General features: G+C 42.0%; 1 protein-coding gene and 1 long non-coding RNA gene across 2 annotated transcripts in view; one reads left to right on the forward strand and one right to left on the reverse strand.

Moving 5' to 3' along the window:
- Nucleotides 1–24,319, reverse strand: part of LOC124289734 (putative carbonic anhydrase-like protein 1) — a 129,636-nt gene that overhangs the window by 20,700 nt on the left and 84,617 nt on the right. Inside the window, exon 4 of the mRNA XM_046726379.1 lies at nucleotides 19,652–19,843. Within this exon, the coding sequence (XP_046582335.1) occupies nucleotides 19,652–19,843 (192 nt within the window). The remainder of the gene's footprint in view (nucleotides 1–19,651; nucleotides 19,844–24,319) is intronic.
- On the forward strand, nucleotides 7,400–14,904 carry LOC124289737. The gene is made up of 3 exons (XR_006901743.1): nucleotides 7,400–7,476; nucleotides 9,811–9,817; nucleotides 14,838–14,904. It is a non-coding gene; the product is annotated as an uncharacterized LOC124289737 (long non-coding RNA).

Raw genomic sequence — 24,319 nt, forward strand, 5'->3', positions numbered from 1 at the left:
AATACGTTTTAAGATGACGACGCCATTGGAGACCAGTTTTTTATATGGAAACGTTTCTGATGGATTTTTTTTCAAAATTGAAAAATAGACGTGAGTGTTATGTAGGTCATTTAATGGTATGTACAATAACCTTTTTAACATTTAACCATGCTGTCGATTGTGAGTGAGTGAACATCGAGAAATCTGTCAAAATATCTTTCAAGCCTGGAATCATTATGGAGGTCGCTAGTTTCAAACTTGTGAAACTGAGAGTGAGTGAGTATGCTTTTACGTGATTTTTAGCAATATTCCAGCAATGCCAGTGCGGTGGGCACCCGAAAATGGAATCGAACCCGGGTCTTCGGCGTAACGAGCGAACGGCTTAACCACTATGCTACCCCACCTACCCTGAAAGTTGTTCCGTAAAGTTCGAGACAGTCAATGGTAGGTCAAAGATTGGTGTGATAGGATGTCCTCGGATCCTAGTTTAGTGTTTCAAGAATAGCAGCAATGTGAGTTTAGGTTTACGCCGCATTCAGCAATATTCCAGCTATATGGCGGAGCAGGAATGTAACGACTATGGTGTAAAACAACACTCACTTACTGTAATAAGGTCTACTATTGTCCAACCGACGATATCATGCTTTGATAAAGAACAAGTTTGTCTCATATAACACGTATAATCCAAAATAGTTTAACTTGTCAGGTAACGTTGAGGTTACAGAAATTCTGCAGAATACTTGACCTGGCTGTAAACGTATTACAGCTAATCGCGTACATACTCAAGGAAATAAATAAAGGAACACGCAGTAAACTATCATGAGAGCCAGAAAATACTTGGCCTTCGAAATCAGAGGTTTCAAATCACATTGCCAGAAGTGTCCGGTCGCCACAGGGCAATATATATCTCCCACTGCATAATAACACATAATGATTTGTGACTACACGGTTCTTCGAGTGAGTGAGATGGGTTTTACGCCACTTTTAGCAATATTCCAGCAATATCACGGCTGGGAACTCCAGAAATGGGCTTCACACAATGTACCCATGTGGGGAATCGAACCCGGGCCTTCGGCGTAACGAGCGAACGCTTTAACCACATTGATACACCACCTGTCCTCTGTTGTTCGACGTCAGGATGTTATCCAGACTAAATATGTTTATTTTGTATGTATAAGTTTGTCTCGTTAAGGTATAGCTGAACATTGCCGATCTGTCATTAAATTTTAACTCACTCACTCAGATGAGACCTAAGTGCTCACATACTCACCATGTTTCAGCCTCTAAGCCATAGCTATACAGGCCGACATGTAACAGGCAGCAGAAACGTTTGAATTCTGAATAATCAAATCAGTTGTGAAATCAAATTACTATTTCACAACATATTTCAACTGAATGTCGTTCACATTTCACAATTCAGAATCGTGGTGTTCCAGTTTGGTTTAGCAATTTGAAGAAGCAGATGTAATGGTTAACTCGCAGAAGTACAGATGTACTTTAAGTGCATAAGCCCATATTTTTAAAATCTCCTATGTAGATTGGTCCCCTGTGCTGGATGTAAAAGCCGACGGGAAAGAAGATTTAATTGTCCGTTGATGTAAAGTAGCTTCACGATGGTTTAACAACCCAACAAAAATAAAGCCGCAAGGCTGTAGCTCACCTGTGTTTCTGTGGAATAATATTTCAGACAACCAAAATACAAGGTGGAATTTATAACATATTACAGTATTATATGTCTATTTAAAATTGGTATGACGTAGTACTACTCACGAAACATACCACCTATCAAATTTCAAAAATAGCTGAAGAATAGAGGGAACCGCATTTTCAATATGGCCGAAGTGGACGCCATGTTCAGTTTGTGGGAGCAAGTATTGGTTCCACACATTGATGAGATTATCTTTGCATAATTCCAGCATAACGGTGTATTAGAAGTCGCAATAAAATAGAACAGATCCTAGCCCCGTTCCACAAAGAGACATTAGCTCTTTGATGACCAAAATTCATTCCCTAGCGTACCCTTTAGATGAATGATAGTGGTAGCGCTGAAACCGCTTTGTGGATGGGGACCGTATTATATTAGGTAAACCTTCACTGAAATAGTGAGTGAGTGAGTGAGTGAGTTTTGGTTTTACGCCGCTTTTAGCAATATTCCAGCAACATCACGGCGGGGTCACCAGAAATGGGCTTCACACACTGTACCCATGTGGGGAATCTAACCCGAGTCTTCGGCGTGACGAGCGAACGCTTAAACCACTAGGCTACCCCACCTCCCCTCACTGAAAGATACTCACCGAAAAAACACATCATGTTCAAAATTACCCCATGAGTGGTAACAGCAGATAAAAGATGGTCGCAACATGTGCTCTGGATGAACGTGTCATCGAGTGGGTTCGTGATTGTCTAAATAACACTCGTTTTGCCTCACTCATAATTGTTCATGTCAAGGATTAAAACGGTTGATGTCAATGATATGTTTCAGACGATATTTGGCAAACTAGAGTCATAATCATCACCACCATCACCACCATCGTCATCATCAACATCAACATCATCATCATCGTCGTCATTGCCACCATCGTTATTATCATCACCACCGCAATCGTAATCATCACCATCATCATTACCACGATCGTCATTATCATTAACATCATCATTAGTACTAGCGTCGTCATCATCACCACCATCGTCATCATCATCACCACCGCAATCGTAATCATCACCACCATTGTCGTCATCATCATCACCACCATCGTCATCATCATCATCATCATTAGTACCAGCGTCGTCATCATCACCATCGTCATCATCATCATCACCATCGTCGTCACTATCATCATCACTACCATTGTCGTCATCATCACCACCATCGTCGTCATCATCACCACCATCGTCGTTATCATCATCATCATCATCATCATCATCACCATCATCATCACCAGCATCGTTATAATCATCATCATCATCATCATTGTCACCACCATTGCCATCACCGCCATTGTCATTATCAACATCAGCACCACCATCGCCATTACTACCATCGTCGTCATCATCACCACCATCGTCACTATCATCATCACTACCATCGTCATCATCACCACCATCGTCATCATCATCATCACCATCGTCGTCGTCATCAACATCATCACCACCATCGTCATTATCATCATCACTACCATCGTCGTCATACTATCATCACCACCATCGTCATCATGATCAACATCAACATCATAACCAGCATCGTCATCATCATCATCATCTTTATTATCACTACAACTGCTGTAATCAGCAAGTTGAGTACAAGTGTAACCGATGCCCATGTTAATCAAACTAAACGCAAAAGGTCATTAGTTTGAATATTTATAAGCATCCTCCATTTAATAGCCTATACCAAACCATCCACTCGTTAAACGACAACATAAATATTTAAGTACGCCCAAAGGGCATTCTGGAACAATAGGTTTAACTGATATTGACATATACGGTATCAGACAGATTTGCCCAGGCTAAATGTGTATTCACTCTCTGATTGCCTGTACGAGTGGATTTCTCACAAATAATATATAATACGTAGAATATTAATTGAGGCAAACATTAAGCTTAATACATCATATCGACTCATGTTGAATTTGGTATTTTAAAAGTAGCATTGATAATCTTATGGATGACGGTTTTATAGTGATTTCACAGCTAATTCATGGAGGTAGGAGATCAGTATTTGTTCAAATGACAATGGCTTCTTAACTTACATTCGACATAATACCTCAGTGTGCTTGCACTTATAAACCGGCAGAAGACATAACTGAAGCGGGGCGGTGGGGTAGCCTAGTGGTTAAAGCGTTCGCCCGTCACGCCGAAGACCCAGGTTCGATTGCCCACATGGGTACAATGTGTGAAGCCAATTCTGGTGTCACCCGCCGTGATATTGCTGGAATATTGCTACAAGCGACGTAAAACTAAACTCACTCACATCTGACACACGTGCACGCACATCGTTTATGTAAGTACTGTAGTCTTGATTGTTGCAATCAACATTAACAGTTCATACGTGTGTCTAAGAAGTTAAAAAGGACAGTTATCGCAGCATTCAGCAATATTCAAGATGTATACTGACGGTCTGTAAAACATAGGTGAGGTGAGGTGAAATTGGGTTTAACGTCGTGCTTGAGAATATTGCTGCTTGTACTAGCCCAGACTTAAGGTGGTTTTATAGTGCTAGCTCACTGAGATACCATGCCGCAGTGAAGCATGACTACCCCACTCAGACACATTATACTGACTCCGAGCCGACCAGTCCTTGATGTACCCATTAAAGCCGAGCGCCAGGCAGGGACCAACAAATACCATACTTTAACGTCTTTTGGTTTGACGCGGTCGGGGATCGAACCCGCGACCCTCCGCACTCCGGGCGGACGCTCTAACCACTACACCACGGAGGCGGTCCCAGAAACATAGAGTCAGGACCAGACAGTCTGGAGATAAACATGAGCATCGAGCAATCGAACCCGATGACCCAACTGAGTAGGCGCCTAACGAAATCGAGTCTGGCAAGCTGACTTTTGTTGAGAATATTGATCTTCAGAATATCTGGACAACCCATGCTTGTCGCAAGAGGCGACTAACGGAATCGGGTCCCGGTTAGGCTTTTGCTGACAACCTATGCTTGACACAAGAGGCGACTAACGTCGCTTCGGCTCGCTCTATCACTGGATTGTCTGGATTGTCCAGACTCGATTATTTACAAACCGCCGCCATATAGCTGGAATATTGCTGGTGCGGCGTAAAACTAAACTCACTTACTCACCCAACTGAGATACGATGACATGTGTCGACCAAATCACATGAGTGACCACCCGATGCCGTTGGTCGCCTCTTACGACAAGCATGAGTTACTAAAGACCAATTCTAACACGAATCTTAAAGGATTGTGTTGAGTAAACACGGGTATGGTGGTGGAGACAGTGTTATTCTATCTGGTACAATTTGGATTTCGTACCTGCATCTAGAAAAAAAAGGACCAAGCATTAACTGACTTACGATTTGAAACTAATAGACCACTCAGCTACAAGTGAGTTTGTATGCTGTAAAATGTTAAAAACATGGGATGGTTTAACACGGTTGGCTAAACAAGCTCATTTAATAATCAAGGAACTAATCTCGTGGAAAACATCCATTTCGCATGCAGAAAAGATACCAACGCACTTCATGTGCATGAGAATGTCTTGTTGGGTTTTTTAAAATCGTTAGCGTAAAACATGTTGTGCATGTAATAGCATGTCCAGCTCGTGGTAAATGTGAGCACGTGATAATCGCGATAAACAACTGCGGCATGCAATTGTCGGTATTTCGTATAACAGTTACACTACCGTTAATCTCTCTCTATCTCTCTCTCTCTCTCTCTCTCTCTCTCTCTCTCTTTGCATAGCTCTCTCTCTCTCTCTGGGGATGTGTGGGGTATGGGGAGATGGTTGGATGGGACTTGTGACATATTCGGTATATATGGTATGTGATGGATGAGTGAGTGAGTTGGGTTGTGCACCGCTTTTAGCAATATTCCAGCAATATCATGGCAGGGGACACCAGAAATAGACTTCACACATTGTACCCATGTGGAGAATCGAACCTGGGTCTTCACCGTGACGAGCGAACGCTTTTGTTTTTATCTTGTATTGTTAGTTTTATTGAAGAATTCATTAGGGTCCATATATAATTTTTACATGGATGATAAACCACTTGAACCAAGCCCAACTATCAGACCAAGTACCCGGAACATCAAACGACATTAATATATGTGAAGATCCGGGCTAGAATTTGTCTTCAGTAACCCATACTCGTGAGAGGCGACTAACGGGATCGGGTGACACATGTCATCATATTCAAATTGGGTAGATCGATGCTCATGCTGTTGATCACTGGATTGCCTGGTTCATTATTACAGAACGCCGCCATATAGCTGGAATATTATTGGTGAGTGCGGTGTAAATCTAACCCTCACTCATTCAAACGACATTCGGTTGACTTCGACAAGTTATCGCATTAAACCTGACATGCGCCAACTGTAATAATGACCTCTCATGCATATTCATCAGGTTCGGTCGCCAGGTCGAGGTTTCTTTACTGTGTTCACCAGCAGTGGCTCTGTCTCTCGTTGCCAGTATTTGAGGTTGTAATTTAATAAAGACCTATTCCTATGTGAGAACCATCACGAACTCGCCTTGTCAAATTCCACGCAGAATCGCTGATTATTCAGAACTATTAATTTCTGAGAACACTTTAGGAACCCCAAGAGTCCAGTCTTGCAAAGTGACCTTAGCGTTACGGCTGTCGAAACTCCCATCTTCTACAAACACTTTGGGTATCGAATATCTCAGCTCACTTCATAAGAGCGGGTTTGATCTGTTCCCGAACAACATTTGGGGCACGCGAGTGCGAAACAAAAAACTTCTGTTTTCACGTCAATTCGGACTTGGCAATTCCAACCAATCAAGAAAATAGTTGAAACAAAAGAAAACTGTCAATTGAATACATGTCAATTACAGTGGGTTGAAATTGCGACCTGCTTAACAAGTGTATAAAAGTTGACAACGCACCACTGAGACAAACAGGTCCATACCTGTCGCAGACCGTAACGCGAAGTTGACAGGTATTCGACAGGTACTCGATACCTCCTGAGAACATGATAACCACTTTTACTCAAACAAAAAATATTCGAAAATTGCGAAAATCTAATTTCAAGCCCTGTCAATCAAATGTCACTTGATAAAATCGGCAATTTCAGATCGAATTCGTTTGTGAATAACTGCACTGTTCTCTTACTCGGCCACTGGGGCATGTTTATACAGAAATACGGATGAAGTTCTAGTGGTGTGAACCACTAGGGGCGCGGGGTAGCCTAGTGGTTAAAGCGTAGGCTCGTTACGCGGAAGGCCTGGGTTCGATTCCCCACATTGGTACAATGTGTAAAGCCCAAGTCTAGCGTCCCCCGCCGTGATATTCCTGGAATATTGCTAAAATCATACTCACGCACTCTGAACCACCAAGAACTAATTCGAAAGACTATTGTTTAACGCCTGCACACAGCAATGCTTAATCCATAAAACGGCTTCTTTAAGTCCGGAATATGTACACAAAGAACTTAGTTAAGCACCCCCCTGACATATCTCACGATTGAATGAACTCCGGTCTTAACCCTGTGGAGCATATCTGGGACATGATTGGTCGTCGTGTGCAATAAAAGGATCCTCCTTTACAGAACCTGGCCCAAATGGAAGCTGCTTTACACGGGGAATGGCGTAGACTGACCCTTCAGAGGATCAGGAGGCTGACAGGGGGTATGAGGAGGAGCGCGCTGGCTATCACACAGTCACACACTCGGTATTGAACTTGAATCGTGTAAGACACGCAAAACGACATTCTAAATGTTCACATTCACCAATAAATTCTACAATAAACATTCCAGGGCCATACTTGTACATACATGGTTTTGTATGAAAATCAGTGGGGTTTTTTTAACGTGCAATTATCATCATAAAATCAACATGGATTCCAATCATTTTGTCGTTTGCTTAAAGAGTCAAAGGATCATACGGGTCAGAGAAACGCATGTTTGTCCATCGTGGTCGCCAAGAGAAGTTTATGTACGTGTTGAAAAGCTATTATTGCGAAAATACAGTGTGTGCTTAATTAAGTTCTTTGTGTATAGGGGCCGGTGGGGTAGCCTAGTGGTTAAAGCGTTGGCTCGTCACGCCGATGACCCGAGTTCGAATCCCCACATGGGTACAATGTGTGACCAAACTCAGTCAGTCAGTCTTTGTGTATATAATCCATTAACTGACACCATAACAAACAATCTACCAGCACGTTAAACTATGACTTCTACATATATTAAAACTGATCCCGCATCAGTATTGTTCTCCTAGTGGCTGCAAGAGTTGTATGCTCCCTGGGGAGTTGAGATTGATAATACGATGTCCCGTTGAGATTGACATCCAGTGATCGAGGGAAATACCAGCGCCTTGAGCATGTACTAGTCACGTGGATATGTGCGCTATATAAATATCATGTAAATATCATGTAATATTTGCTGGTTTATTGAACACTGTAAACAACAGGTGCCCTCAGGCCAAAATCTCATTTTTATATGGCAATGCGGGTCTCTCCATCAGTGAGAATCAGAATATTTTCAAATGTTTCGATATGTATATAAGCAGATCAAAACGATTTCTCTGACAGTAAAGTGATTGTGAAGTATCCCCTCATTCTTTACTCTCTGTACTTTTCCTGTTTCTCACATTCTGTTTATGTATAGTGCAAATATATGTACATAACGGCAGGGAAAGGGCATTTCTAAGTTGGACAACTTGTGCCCAATCCTTTTTTTCATGAATAAAACATGTTTAAATTTCAGTAATCGATCTACGAAATTGGGATACAATGACAAGCATCAACTTGACCCCCCGATCCCGTTAGTCAGCTCGCACGACAACGCTTAAGACGCTTTAACCCGGATCTTCGCGGGTTTTGGCATCACACGTTTAAAGGTAGAACGCGTCATAAGGAGAAAAGACCAGCCGCCAGTCATTTGATAATTTTCATTCTAATGTTCTAATGATTCAGTGTTTCGCAACCGTAAAATTAAACAATCCCAGGGCCGAAAAGGGCCCATTCCCACGCCTCCATATAACACTAGAATTACAAATGGTACTACCAAACTAGGTGCCAAAAACGCCACTTCTTGTTCCTACTCAAGAGACCGGTGCCTATTAGAATGAAGTATCGATATTGGCAAGGGGTTTAAAGACATCAAGTTATTCTAATTGAAGATGTGAAATCCATTATCAGGTGTCATTATTCAGACTAAATGTAGCTTGTTCTGTTAATGCCCTCTTTACTCTTATTACGTAATCAACTGTAATTGGTTAGGCTCGTCACATGGCCCGAGCTTCTTGTTTAGTAATTCACGCACACGTGCAGCACTATACCTAACGGTAAACTTCTTCATTAGAGAGCGTACAGACCACTGCGAGGACAATGCAAAATCAGTTGCGCGTAAAAACTGCATGGAAATTGATCAATAAAAGATACGAATAAAATTCAGCAGCACAATTTCTTTAGAAGCCTCTTGTGCCCCGTGTTTCAGGCGTCACACGTGATGGGAATTCGATGAGATGAAACGCCAGTTCTACCAGTGGTTATAAGAGAATGTATTGAGTTCTTTATGAATTCTCCTAACACCGAGCCCAGTTCGTTCTCGCCGAGACTCGCGGGACAATACTCCTCACGTAACTTGGATTTATATTTTCAGCTATTTCCAGGATAATTAGGTTAGGAGAATTTGATGGGTAATTACACCTTGGCAGATGCAATTTGCACGGACATTCTGTGCATGGAATTCCACCGCCTGTATTATTTAGACATAAATAGCGATGGAAGGGTCGGGGATTGACGGGTTCATCGCATCCGAACGACCGTTATTACCCGTTCCGTGGTGGAGCTGTTGCCGTTACCGAGGTTGGGGCAGCTTGATATATTAACCGGAATACGGGACGATGAAAGTGTTGCCAGGGCCATCATCACCCTTTAAAACAGCTTTCCAAGTCCGCGTCTTCTGTTATTTTTCGAAAATGAATGGCTGGGTTGTCGCCCTTAGACATATTGTGCGTTCTACTTGCCGCTTAATCCTATCTTGTCCGAACATAAAATTGTAGTAAATCACTTCAAGGAGACGTTGTTGCATCATGTTTAAAGTTTACATCAATATTTATGCTTCAAGAACTAACGGTAAAACTCGGTTAGGTCGGTAGTTCATTATAACGGTAACACGACCCCGAGTTGCTTTGTTAATGCGTTTGATCCGAAATATAAAAGTCAACTCGAAATGGATTTTTTCGGAATTTGATAGGAAAGTAGGTTATGTTGATAACACGCAGGAAAGATATGGCTTTGTTATTATCATAGTCCTTCAGAGTAGAACGTTTCTTTGTCTTAATTTCAGCCATAATGTTTTACACACTTTAACCTCCTGAAGATAACGGCCCATTAAGATCTCTGCTGGAAATAGCCTGGTGATTAGTGACGGCTTAAAACCCCAAAACTACTTACGTGAGACGACCAAATCAGTCATGAAAACAATTTTGAATAGAAATTGGCTATCAGCATGAGCAAGACGTGATAACAATATGCTTATTGATCTCATTAGACAGGCCAGGGAAACGTTATCACAGTCGCAGATAACCATCACCACCATCGTCACTATCATCATTACTACCATCGTCGTCATCATCACCACCATCGTCGTCATCTTCATCATCATCATCACCACAATCGTCATCGTCACCATCACCATCACCAGCGTCGTTATCATCATCATCATGATTATCACCACCATTGCCATCACCGCCATTGTCTTTATCATCATCAGCACCACCATCGCCATTATCACCATCACTACCATCGTCGTCATCATCATCACCATCGTTATCATCATCACCACCACCATCGTCATCAGCATCACTACCATCGTCGTCATCATCACCACCATCGTCATCATCATCACCACCACCATCGTCACTATCATCATCACTACCATCGTCACTATCATCATTACTACCATCGTCGTCATCATAATCATCACCACCATCGCCATCATCATCACCACCACCATCGTCATCATCATCACCACCACCATCGTCATCATCATCACTACCATCGTCATCATCACCACCATCGTCATCATCATCACCACCACCATCGTCATCATCATCATCACCACCATCGTCACTATCATCATCACTACAATCGTCGTCATCATAATCATCACCACCATCGTCATCATCACCACCATCGTCGTCATCAACATCATCACCACCATCGTCATTATCGTCAGCACTACCATTGTCGTCATACTATCATCACCACCATCGTCATCATGATCAACATCAACATCATAACCACCATCGTCATCATCATCATTATCATCTTTATTATCACTACAACTGCTGTTATCAGCAAGTGAGTACAAGTGTAACCAATGCCCATGTTAATCAAACTAAACGCAAAAGGTCATTAGTTTGAACATTTATAAGCATCCTCCATTTAATAGCCTATACCAAACCATCCACTCGTTAAATGACAACATAAATATTTAAGTACGCCCAAAGGGCATTCTGGAACAATAGGTTTAAGTGATATTGTCATATACGGCATTAGACAGATTTGCCCAGACTAAATGTGTATTCACTCTCTGATTGCCTGTACAAGTGGATTTCTCACAAATAATATATAATACGTAGAATATTAATTGAGGCAAACATTAAGCTTAATACATCATTAGTATACACAATGGTGGTACGGGACCGCACAGCAAAAATCCTATGTTAAAGTATGGGGAAAAGACCAAAAGGTGCACCTCCACTCAACATTTGAGTATATAGGGATACTTTTTGTATGCATTGTTTCTTTTATTTTTTTCTTCACGATCCCAGTAGTCCATCCAACCCCAAGACAGGTATGCGGAAAGCAAGACTGGAGTCCAGCGCAGAAAAACAACAACAGTATGCCGATGGGGTTTGGACCACTCTCATGTTGTTTCTCCATCGGCGAAGGTGCACTCGAATTAAATCCACTACTTTCTCTCGAACATAGAGAACCTGTACGGCGACGACTGCCTCTTCTGGTGCCTGTGCTACCAACGCCTCGTGGACGAGTTGTCGGCCAATTGTCCATGCAACGAGAAAGAGTCTTGTATCTTCCGGCAGCTATCGGGACAAGCAGATCCGACATGGGGACGGTGTCACCCGCCGTGATATTGCTGGAATATTGCTACAAGCGACGTAAAACTAAACTCATTCACATCTGACACACGTGCACGCACATCGTTTATGTAAGTACTATAATCTTGATTGTCGCAATCAACATTAACAGTTAATACTTGTGTCTAAAAATGACAGTTAACGCAGCATTCAGCAATATTCAAGATTTATACTGACGGTCTGTAAAACATAGAGTCTGGACCAGACAGTCTAGAGATAAACATCATGAGCATCGAACTACCCAACTGAGTACCCGTCAAGGTCTGGGTTAGAATATTGATCTTCAGAATATTGACAACCCATGCTTGTCGCAAGAGGCGACTAACGGAATCGGGTGGTTAGGCTCGCTGACTAGGTTGACACATGTCATGCTCATGTTGTTGATCACTGGATTGTCTGGTCCAGACTCGATTATTTACAAACCGCCGCCATATAGCTGGAATATTGCTGAGTGCGGCGTAAAACTAAACTCACTCACTCACCCAACTGAGATACGATGACATGTGTCGACCAAATCACATGAGTGACCACCCGATGCTGTTGGTCGCCTCTTACGACAAGCATGGGTTACTAAAGACCAATTCTAACACGAATCTTAAAGGATGGTGTTGAGTAAACTTGGGTATGGTGGTGGAGACAGTGTTATTCTATCTGGTACAATTTGGATTTCGTACCTGCATCTAGAACGACCAAGCATTAACTGACTTACGATTTGAATGAGGGATGGAGGAGCAGTTCGGAGGTGATTGGCTTGTGACTTATATATATGGTATCTGTAGCAATATGCACTCACGATGGATGGGACAGTGAGTGAGTGAGTGAGTGAGTTGGGTTGTACACCGCTTTTAGCAATATTCCAGCAATACCAGAAATAGACTTCACACATTGTACCCATATATAATTTTTACATGGATGACAAACCACTTGAACCAAACCCAACTATCAGACCAAGTACCCGGAACATCAAACGACATTAATACATGTGAAGATCCGGGCTAGAATGTGTCTTCAGTAACCCATACTCGTAAGACTAACGGGATCGGGTGGTCAGGCTCGCTGACCTGATTGACACATGTCATCATATTCAAATTGCGTAGATCGATGCTCATGCTGTTGATCACTGGATTGCCTGGTCCATTATTTACAGAACGCCGCCGTATAGCTGGAATATTATTGGTGAGTGCGGCGATAATCTAACCTCACTCACTCAAACGACATTCGGTTGACTTCGACAAGTTATCGCATTAAACCTGACATGCCCCAACTGTAATCATGACCTCTCATGCATATTCATCGGGTTCAGTCGCCAGGTCGAGGTTTCTTTACTGTGTTCACCAGCAGTGGCTCTGTCTCTCGTTGCCAGTATTTGAGATTGTAATTTAATAAAGACCTATTCCTATGTGAGTACCATCACGAACTCGCCTTGTCAAATTCCACGCAGAATCGCTGATTATGCAGAACTATTAATTTCTGAGAACACTTTAGGAACCCCAAGAGTCCAGTCTTGCAAAGTGACCTTAGCGTTACGGCTGTCGAAACTCCCATCTTCTACAAACACTTTGGGTATCGAATATCTCAGTTCACTTCATAAGAGCAGGTTTGATCTGTTCCCGAACAACATTTGGGGCACGCGAGTGCGAAACAAAAAACTTCTGTTTTCACGTCAATTCGGACTTGGCAATTCCAACCAATCAAGAAAATAGTTGAAACAAAAGAAAACTGTCAATTGAATACATGTCAATTACAGTGGGTTGAAATTGCGTCCTGCTTAACAAGTGTATAAAAGTTGACAACGCACTACTGAGACAAACAGGTCCATACCTGTCGCAGACCGTAACGCGAAGTTGACAGGTATTCGACAGGTACTCGATACCTCCTGAGAACATGATAACCACTTTTACTCAAACAAAAAATATTCGAAAATTGCGAAAATCTAATTTCAAGACCTGTCAATCAAATGTCACTTGATAAAATCGGCAATTTCAGATCGAATTCGTTTGTGAATAACTGCACTGTTCTCTGACTCGGCCACTGGGGCATGTTTATACAGAAATACGGATGAAGTTCTAGTGGTGTGAACCACTAGGGGCGGCGGGGTAGCCTGGTGGTTAAAGCGTAAGCTCGTTACAAGGATGGCCTGGGTTCGATTCCCCACATGGGACGTACTAGTGTCGGGAATTGTTTAAAATCTCATAATTGATGATTGGTTCATTACAACCGATCAATCATCGAAAATAATTGGTTATCGTCATTTATGAAATTTTTCAGTTTGCACAAAAGCATAAAGAAAAAGCTTGTAGTTCGTTGGTTGTTTTTTCCGCAAATTTCACATCTTTAAAGGATGACTAGTATGTTAGGAATATAAATTTGTTGGGGTCTTTTAGATAAATTCAATCATGACTTGGACCAAGCTTGTAGTGCTCATGAAATGTAACAGACAAAACCAACCTTGTGAAAAAAATTGTTAATGTCAAAGGTGTTCCAGAATTGTTTGTATTCGATTATGAGAAAACATGATCGATTGCTTGGTCGTTTAGTCACTGCGACCAATCTTCGATTATTTCAAATAATCGGACCACCACTAATGGGTACAATGTGTCAAGCCCAAGTCTAGCCTCCCCCGCCGTGATATTCCTGGAACATTACTAAAATCATACTCACGCACTCTGAACCACCAAGAACTAATTCGAAAGACTATTGTTTACGCCTGCACACAGCAATGCTTAATCCATAAAACGGCGTCTTTAAGTCCGGAATATGTACACAAAGAACTTAGTTAAGCACCCCCTGACATATCTCACGATTGAATGAACTCCGGTCTTAACCCTGTGGAGCATATCTGGGACATGATTGGTCGTCGTGTGCAATAAAAGGATCCTCCTTTACAGAACCTGGCCCAAATGGAAGATTCTTTACACGGGGAATGGCGTAGACTGCCCCTTCAGAGGATCAGGAGGCTGACAGGGAGTATGAGGAGGAGAGCGCTGGCTATCATACAGTCACACACTCGGCCATACTTGTACATACATAGTTTTGTATGAAAATCAGTGGGGTTTTTTTAACGTGCAATTATCATCATAAAATCAACATGGATTCCAATCATTTTGTGTGTTTTTTAAAGAGTCAAAGGATCATACGGGTCAGAGAAACGCATGTTTGTCCATGATTGTCGCCACGAGAAGTTTATGTACGTGTTGAAAAGCTATCATTGCGAAAATACAGTGTGTGCTTAATTAAGTTCTTTGTGTATATAATCCATTAACTGACACCATAACCAACAATCTACCAGCACGTTAAACTATGACTTCTACAGAACATATATTAAAACTGATCCAGCATCAGTATTGTTCTCCACGTGAAAATTCTGTACATTTTGCTAGAATGTCCATATTACATTTCACACAGACATACTATACGTCGCGGTGGGCGAGCTGGCTAAAGAGCCAGGCTAATGATCCATTGAGCTTGAGGTGTCGGGATCGAGCCCACCTGTGACCGGGTGTAAACACCTTGGAGTCAACTTTGTGTGCAGACTCGTTCAGTGTTGTCACAACCCCTAGTGTACAGTACACAACCCTGTGCACTTAAAAGAACCCACGAATCCGTTGGTATATGACCAGATGGTGGCCACATGAATACGTGCAAACACCTAGTTGCGGGTACAGTAACGTGCAGTGTGTCCCAGTCCACCCAGCTGTGAATGAGTACCTCGTAAGGGTGAGAAAGCCGTAAAAGTCAGTGCGCCTAGTGGCTACAAGAGTTGTATGCTCCCTGGGGAGTTGAGATTGATAATACGATGTGCCGTTGAGATTGACATCCAGTAATCGAGGGAAATACCAGCGCCTTGAGCATGTACTAGTCACGCGGATATGTGCGCTATATAAATATTATGTAAATATCATGTAATATTTGCTGGTTTATTGAACACTGTAAACAACAGGTACCCTCAGGCCAAATTCTCATTTTTATATGGCAATGCGGGTCTCTACATCAGTGAGAATGAGAATATTTTCAAATGTTTCGATATGTATATAAGCAGAACAAAACGATTTCTCTGACAGTAAAGTGATTGTGAAGTATCCCCTTATTCTTTACTCTCTGTACTTTTCCTGTTTCTCACATTCTGTTTATGGATAGTGCAAATATATGTACGTAACGGCTGGGAAAGGGCTTTTCTCACTTGGACAACTTGTGCCCAATCCTTTCTTTCATGAATAAAACATGTTTAAATTTCAGTAATCGATCTACGAAATTGGGATACAATGACAAGCATCAACTTGACCCCCCGATCCCGTTAGTCAGCTCGCACGACATCGCTAAAGACGCTTTAACCCGGATCTTCGCGGGTTTGGTATCACTCGTTTCAAGGTAGAACGCGTCATAAGGAGGAAAGACCAGCCGCCAGTCATTTGATAATTTTCATTCTAATGTTCTAATGATTCAGTGTTTCGCAACCGTAAAATTAAACAATCCCAGGGCCGAAAAGGGCCCATTCCCACGCCTCCATATAACACTAGAATTACAAATGGTACTACCAAACTAGGTGCCAAAAACGCCACTTCTTGTTCCTACTCAAGAGACCGGTGCCTATTAGAATGAAGTATCGATATTGGCAAGGGGTTTAAAGACATCAAGTTATTCTAATTGAAGATGTGAAATCCATTATCAGGTGTCATTATTCAGACTAAATGTAGCTTGTTCTGTTAATGCCCTCTTTACTCTTATTACGTAATCAACTGTAATTGGTTAGGCTCGTCACATGGCCCGAGCTTCTTGTTTAGTAATTCACGCACACGTGCAGCACTATACCTAACGGTAAACTTCTTCATTAGAGAGCGTACAGACCACTGCGAGGACAATGCAAAATCAGTTGCGCGTAAAAACTGCATGGAAATTGATCAATAAAAGATACGAATAAAATTCAGCAGCACAATTTCTTTAGAAGCCTCTTGTGCCCCGTGTTTCAGGCGTCACACGTGATGGGAATTCGATGAGATGAAACGCCAGTTCTACCAGTGGTTATAAGAGAATGTATTGAGTTCTTTATGAATTCTCCCTAACACCGAGCCCAGTTCGTTCTCGCCGAGACTCGCGGGACAATACTCCTCACGTAACTTGGATTTATATTTTCAGCTATTTCCAGGATAATTAGGTTAGGAGAATTTGATGGGTAATTACACCTTGGCAGATGCAATTTGCACGGACATTCTGTGCATGGAATTCCACCGCCTGTATTATTTAGACATAAATAGCGATGGAAGGGTCGGGGATTGACGGGTTCATCGCATCCGAACGACCGTTATTACCCGTTCCCGTGGTGGAGCTGTTGCCGTTACCGAGGTTGGGGCAGCTTGATATATTAACCGGAATACGGGACGATGAAAGTGTTGCCAGGGCCATCATCACCCTTTAAAACAGCTTTCCAAGTCCGCGTCTTCTGTTATTTTTCGAAAATGAATGGCTGGGTTGTCGCCCTTAGACATATTGTGCGTTCTACTTGCCGCTTAATCCTATCTTGTCCGAACATAAAATTGTAGTAAATCACTTCAAGGAGACGTTGTTGCATCATGTTTAAAGTTTACATCAATATTTATGCTTCAAGAACTAACGGTAAAACTCGGTTAGGTCGGTAGTTCATTATAACGGTAACACGACCCCGAGTTGCTTTGTTAATGCGTTTGATCCGAAATATAAAAGTCAACTCGAAATGGATTTTTTCGGAATTTGATAGGAAAGTAGGTTATGTTGATAACACGCAGGAAAGATATGGCTTTGTTATTATCATAGTCCTTCAGAGTAGAACGTTTCTTTGTCTTAATTTCAGCCATAATGTTTTACACACTTTAACCTCCTGAAGATAACGGCCCATTAAGATCTCTGCTGGAAATAGCCTGGTGATTAGTGACGGCTTAAAACCCTAAAACTAGTTACGTGAGACGACCAAATCAGTCATGAAAACAATTTTGAATAGAAATTGGCTATCAGCATGAGCAAGACGTGATAACAATATGCTTATTGATCTCATTAGACTGGCCAGGGAAGTGAAACGTTATCACAGTCGCAGATAACCTTTTCTTGGCAAACTGAGGTGACTTAGTGTGATGAAGCATTCACACGAGGGAAGTGTGGGTAGAGGACAGTGTTTGCCCTTAATCCTGAAAAGCTGCAGGCCCTAAGGACCCAGAACCATAAAACCTTGGGTCCTGATCAGAATGTGTAGGCTCTATATTTTAGCTACAATATAAGTATTTCCCTGCAAAAATAAAAACAAACAAACAACAGCTTCTGATCGAGATAAAAACTAAAAATTACTAAATGATATTTTCCGAAAAATAATACTCTTAGTTATTGGGGATGAAAAAGCTGTCGGCCATAAGGACCTGCAGAAAAGAAAAGCTGTGGGTCCGAATGGTTTTCAGTCAGCTTCGGGCCATAGGACCAACGTTAATTTCGAACGTAGAGGATATGGGGTTAGTTGAGTGAGTGAGTGATTGAAATGATTAACTGACGAGGGGTGAGTGAGTTTTAAGATGATTGATTATGGAGTGGAGAGTGAGTATTAAGATGATCGATTATGGAGGGGAGAGTGAGTTTTAAGATGATCGATTATGGAGGGGTCAGTGGGTTTTAAGATGATCGATTATGGAGGGAAGAGTGAGTTTTAAGATGATCGATTATGGAGGGGAGAGTGAGTTTTAAGATGTTTATGGAAGATGATTTTAAGATGATCGATTATGGAGGGTTTTAGAGATTATCGAGTTTTAAGATGATCGATTATGGAGGGGAGAGTGAGTTTTAAGATGATCGATTATCGAGGGGAGAGTGAGTTTTAAGATGATCGATTATGGAGGGGTGAGTGAGTTTTAAGATGATTCATTATGAGGGGTGAGTGAGTTTTAAGATGATTGATTATGGAGGGGAGAGTGAGTTTTAAGATGATCGATTATCGAGGGGTGAGTGAGTTTTAAGATGATTGATTACGGAGGGGTGAATGACCGCACACCGCTCGATTAAAAAAAAGAAAGAAAAAAAGAAAAAGTATATAAAAAAGTCCCACAAACCAACAAACATAAACACAACAAGCATTGTCACTAAGGTGACATAATCCCCAGCCGCAAATTATCATATCAAACTTATAAAGTAATGAAAGTTTAAGTTCAATGTCAACAAAAACATGACCAGTCAACCTCTCTTGATGTCTTGCTCTTTAGGTGTTCGAACACACACATATTTTCAAGACTGACTTTGACATGAATGTCATAGTGTATGAAATATGCAAAAATAGTACTAAAGAAATTGCTTTATGAAAAACATTTAAGGGAAGTCTTGAAAGTCCCTGAAGAAGATCCAGTGAACTGTTTTTTAAATATCCTTGCTGACAATTCAGGTTAACATGCTCAAATCTTCAAAGTGTCTCTGTGACCTTGAAAATTATGTGAAGGTCACCAAAATCGACTGGGCCCTGCGCCTTCCCTAGATAAAGTTTTGTATTGAATAATTATGCAGAAAATACAGTTAACGGTTCTTGAGATAGCTTAACATGCAGGAAATGAAGGTCAAGGTCACCAAACCTGACTTGGACCTTTCTTATACTGTGATGAACCTAGGTACCAATTACGAAAAGAATCTAGTGAACGGTTCTTAAGATATTCCAGTTCGTACGTACGTACGGACGGACGGACGGAGCCTAATACTATATCCCCCACTTCGCGCTAAACGCGCGGCGGGGGATAATAAAAAAAGTCAACATACACTCAAACACACACAGATAAAGACATATACACACTCATAAACACGCACGTGCAAATCTTATGATTTCATAAACTGTTAAATCCAAGGTTAAAGGTTAGTAAAACTCTCACCTCAGCTGAAAATGGCGTCCCTTCAATAGTATGTTCTGATCCGCGGTCATCTTCACTTCCAAAGTGGAGTTTTATTTGCGACACCCTGTAGTGATACATCAGAGGGCCGTCACTGATGTTGAGGGAGCTGAAGCTGGACTCGTCCACGACCAAGGTGACGTCACGTCCGGTGTTCACCAGCGTTCCGTGAATCTGGAAACAAGAGTGAGTGAGTTTAGTATTACGCCGCTTTTAGCAATATTCCAGCAATCACCAGAAATGGGCAGCACCCATTGTACCCATTTGGGGAATCGAACCAGGGACATCGGCGTGACGAGCTAACGTTTTAACCGTTAGGCTACCCCACCGGCCCGGAAACAAGAGTAAATGAGTTGAATTTGTGGCGCTATTAGCAATAATCCAACAGTATCATGTCGGGGGACACCAGAAATGGGCTTCACACAATGCACCCATCTGAGGAATCGAACCCTGCGTGACGAGCAAACGCTTTAACTACTAGGCTACCCCACCGCCCCTGGAAACAAGATGTCGCATATACCGGTAAGCTCAATCCGTAACTCGTTACTGTGCAGTTATCTCGTTTGTTGTTCAATACAGTCAAAACTATTCCAGCTAAAGCAAGGCGGTCTGTAAATGAAAGACGAACAGAAATATTTTCTGTATACAGGTTTTTCCGATTCATACCTATATGACCCGAAGATTAGTGACAGTGAGTCATTGAAGGATACAGGTGTTATACCGCGTTGTTGAAACTCAAAACCTGAAGAGGAGTGGTGTTGACAAACCCGGAATACAGGAATGAATGTTGATGTCAACCACGACCAAAGGTTTCTGGTACACCTAATGGATGTTCACTGATCCATGGAGGGAGGGAGTCCAAGATAGAAGACTGTTAGCATTATTCCAACACCAGGAATAGGCTTCACAAGCGGGGAATCGAACTTGGGCCTTCGGTGAAACGAGTAAACGCTTTAACCGCTTTACCAACCCATCCACTGATCCAGTACAAATAGTGAGTGAGTTTTACACCGCTTTTAGTAATACTGACAGAGCTCCAGATAAGATTTAACTCATGTGGGTACTGTACCCACTGTATTTTTTTGGAGTGGGTATTATGAATGTTGAGTGGGTATTTCATTTTCCGTTACCCACTGCTTTCAAATATGTGCGTATTTCAGTCATTTTACTATATGCCATTGAGTAAGTTTACTAAGCAGGTATGTTCTGCCTTATGTCATACCTAATCAAAACCATAAAATTAAATATGATGGAAATGATTCATAAAAAATCACTCACCCTATACTGACAGTACAACACTTGTCCTATACTAACAGTACAACGTGATAGCAATCGATGTCTTTTTCATTACGCAAGCGATTTTTTATAAATATATTCCGTACGCATTTGTTTTAAACTTTTTGCGTATCTAACATTTTAAATGCGTAATTGGTACGCAACAATTATTTTTCAATGCGTAATTCTATGCGTATTTTACCCGGATACGCAGCTTATCTGGGCCTCTGAGTAATATCACGGCGAGGGACACCAGAAATGGGCTTCACACATTTTACCCATGTGGGGAATCCAATCCGGGTCTTCGGCGTGTCGAACGAACGCTTTAACCACTAGGCTACCCCACCACCCCCATACAAGAAATTAAACGAGCGTGCATTCATAATCAAAAGAGAACAGTTTCATCTATGTCGTAATTACGACATTAACTACGACATCAACGCTTGACGGCAAGTTATCTTCACGATACGTTTATGGCTGTGTACTTCGACTCTACACTCCATGATAACTGCAAGACACATCCAAACGATGACTTCCTGATCAAGCTCAACAATACACTCTACCATGGGGACCTCACCCCGGGAGTCCTGCAGTTTGTTGTCATAATTGGATTCGACGCAACCCTGTAAAGTTACACGTTGTAAATATACACATACAAACTACACATGGTAGGAAACATGCGAAATATACAGTCGAAAGACGTCACATATTTGTTTTTCGATTTTATTTGGGGGGTATTCAATGGCGATGAAGTTGAAACGAAGACCTAATATGGCACGCAGAGATCTCATTCGGTTCCAGATGACACGCAGGAATTCTTAACAGTGCCATCATAGAACCAGACACGAGTTCCACAGCGGCCATTGAGGCGGGGATATGTACGCTCAGGAAACGGTAATTACTCTCAAAGGACCGTATTTGCTTGGAAAAAACCTGTAATTTATTCAATAATTGGCATAGAACGACGTAATCTTCAAACAGGCGGCTATGTAATTGAGCGTCAGATTGCCAAACGGGAGATGCGCGCTGCCATAATCAATTACTATATAAAGCATCATGGTTTTTCTTAAAGGATTCCTCTAAAAGACGCCCAGTGATGTTAGGAGTAAAGTTTTGACGTCTTTGCCTTTGATCATTATCGTCATAAGAAAACACGAAGCTTTGGAAACAAAAAAGAATATTTACATCCATAAGTTCGGCACGAGTTTGCTTTGACGAAAGGCCTCTCAGACCGAACAGGTCGATAGATTGTAATAAGGTTTTGGCTTTTGTCGAAATAAATGTCCTGTCGTTTCATTTTACAATACAATTTAGTTATTTTGTTTGATCGAGAAATGTCGGTTTGAAGTGTTTTTGAAACACTGAATCGTGTTTGTGAATAAAACGTTTTGTATGATTAAGATGGAACGTGATGTATTTTGACTACCAAAAACACAGTATGAGCGGTAATTTAATTGACTGTTCTGTCTGAAACACAACTGGAGTTTTTCAACAACAGGACCGCGATGTTTAAGATCACAAAGGGCTCAGTGCAGAAGTCTGGAAATAATTGCTAACCATTTGAGACAACATTCATCCGTCGTATGTGCACACTCTGTGTAATTCGCTGCGTTTAGCTGTGCCCCTACAGTGTGCCAGAAAACTGTGATCGTAAGCTCCAATCCTGGTTCGTCTTATTTTTGTTTCATGTTTTGTCAACACCATACACGTGCTCGAGGGTTTCACAATGACGTATGGGACCGTAGGGGTAGCCTATTGGCTCAAGCGTTCGCACGTATCGCCGAAGACCCGGGTTCGATTCTCCACATGGGTGCAATGTGTGAAGCCCATTTCTGGTGACCCCACCATGATATTGCTGGAATGATGCTAAAGCGGCGCAAAACCTTACTCACTCATTCACAATGTGGTAAGCGTACAAAGAAGCGGACTGACTGAGAGCTTTCAGCAGTTCGTGAGCATCATGCCCATGGTCGTTATAAAAACGATAAATGTCTTAGACCTGCACGACTTGGGACTTCCTTCCACTAAGAGCTAATAATACTGTAATACCGTCCAAAGCAGCGGAACCAAACTCATTCACACTAGTGGGTGCCCATTTGTGGTCTACCCCGCCGTGATATCGCTGGAATATTGCTAAAAGCAGCTTAAAACCCTATTCAGTCACTCTTTAAAGCAGAGGATACTCGAAAATAACTCAAAATTTCCAAAATTGTAAAAAATATATATTTTAAGTTCCTTGTAATAGTTGTCAGATAAAAAATGAACGAATTTGGAACATATTACAACCAGAAGCAAAACATGACGACAGATGTTATGACTGTCAAGGACCCTGAAGGACTTGGCAAGATGGAAAATTTACAGAGGACGTTTTGGATCAGTAGTGCGTGCTACCGCCACGATGTGTCAAAATCATTCTCTCCACGAGGCATTCAACGTATAGGGGCGGTGGGGTAGCCTAGTGGTTAAAGCGTTCGCTCGTCACGCCGAAGACCCAGGTTTGATTCCCCACATGGGTGCAATGTTTGAAGCCAATTTCTGGTGTCCCCGCCGTGATGTTGCTGGGATATTGCTAAAACGGCGTAAAACTAAACTCAATCACACTTTCAACGTGTAAGTCTCCATATTGCGAATTAAGGGAGTCTCCCACTCCCCTTGCAGCACTTGTCGAAGTTCAGCCAATGTGGCCGGCGGTCAAAAGAGTTGACGCGCACTTCTCCCTGTTATGATCCATGGGTGGCTAATGGGGAAAGGTGTGCACTGAGTGTTAGCAATGTCACTCTATGGACATTGTGCTGCTGGGGGTGAGCTTTGACAATTCATGTCCTGTGAGTAAAACAATATATCGACCACAAACCGTCGCCTTGCAAAGGGGACTACAAAGGGTGTTTGTCTGTTGTCCCGATAGTATTGTCCAGTGACCCTTCCTTGCACAATAGGGACGGTAGGGTAGCCCAATGGTTAGCACGTCACACCGAAACCTGGATTCAATTCCCCACATGGGTACACTGTGTGAAGCCCATTTCTGGTGTACCCGCCATGATATTGCTGGAATATTGCTAAAAGTGGCAATGTGATATAAAACCTCTGATTTCGAAGGCCAAGTTTTTTTTTGGCTCTCATGATAGTTTACTACGTGTTCCTTTATTTATTTCCTTGAGTATATACGCGATTACGCAGCGTTAAACTCGCTCACTCACTCACTCACTCTTTGCACATTGTGGAGTGGGGCTCGCTCAGTCACAGTGATGTTACCCACACCATAACCAATTCAAAACAAAATGTGTAATGAGGTCTCAGGTTTTCAATGGTTTGACGTTCATTTCGACGTCGCCAAACTCGAATCCGTACATAAAGGAAGAGCAAAGAGAATCTGAA

Source organism: Haliotis rubra, unplaced genomic scaffold, assembly GCF_003918875.1.
Source record: "Haliotis rubra isolate DU_JTF1 unplaced genomic scaffold, ASM391887v1 Scf448, whole genome shotgun sequence".
NCBI lineage: Eukaryota > Metazoa > Mollusca > Gastropoda > Lepetellida > Haliotidae > Haliotis > Haliotis rubra.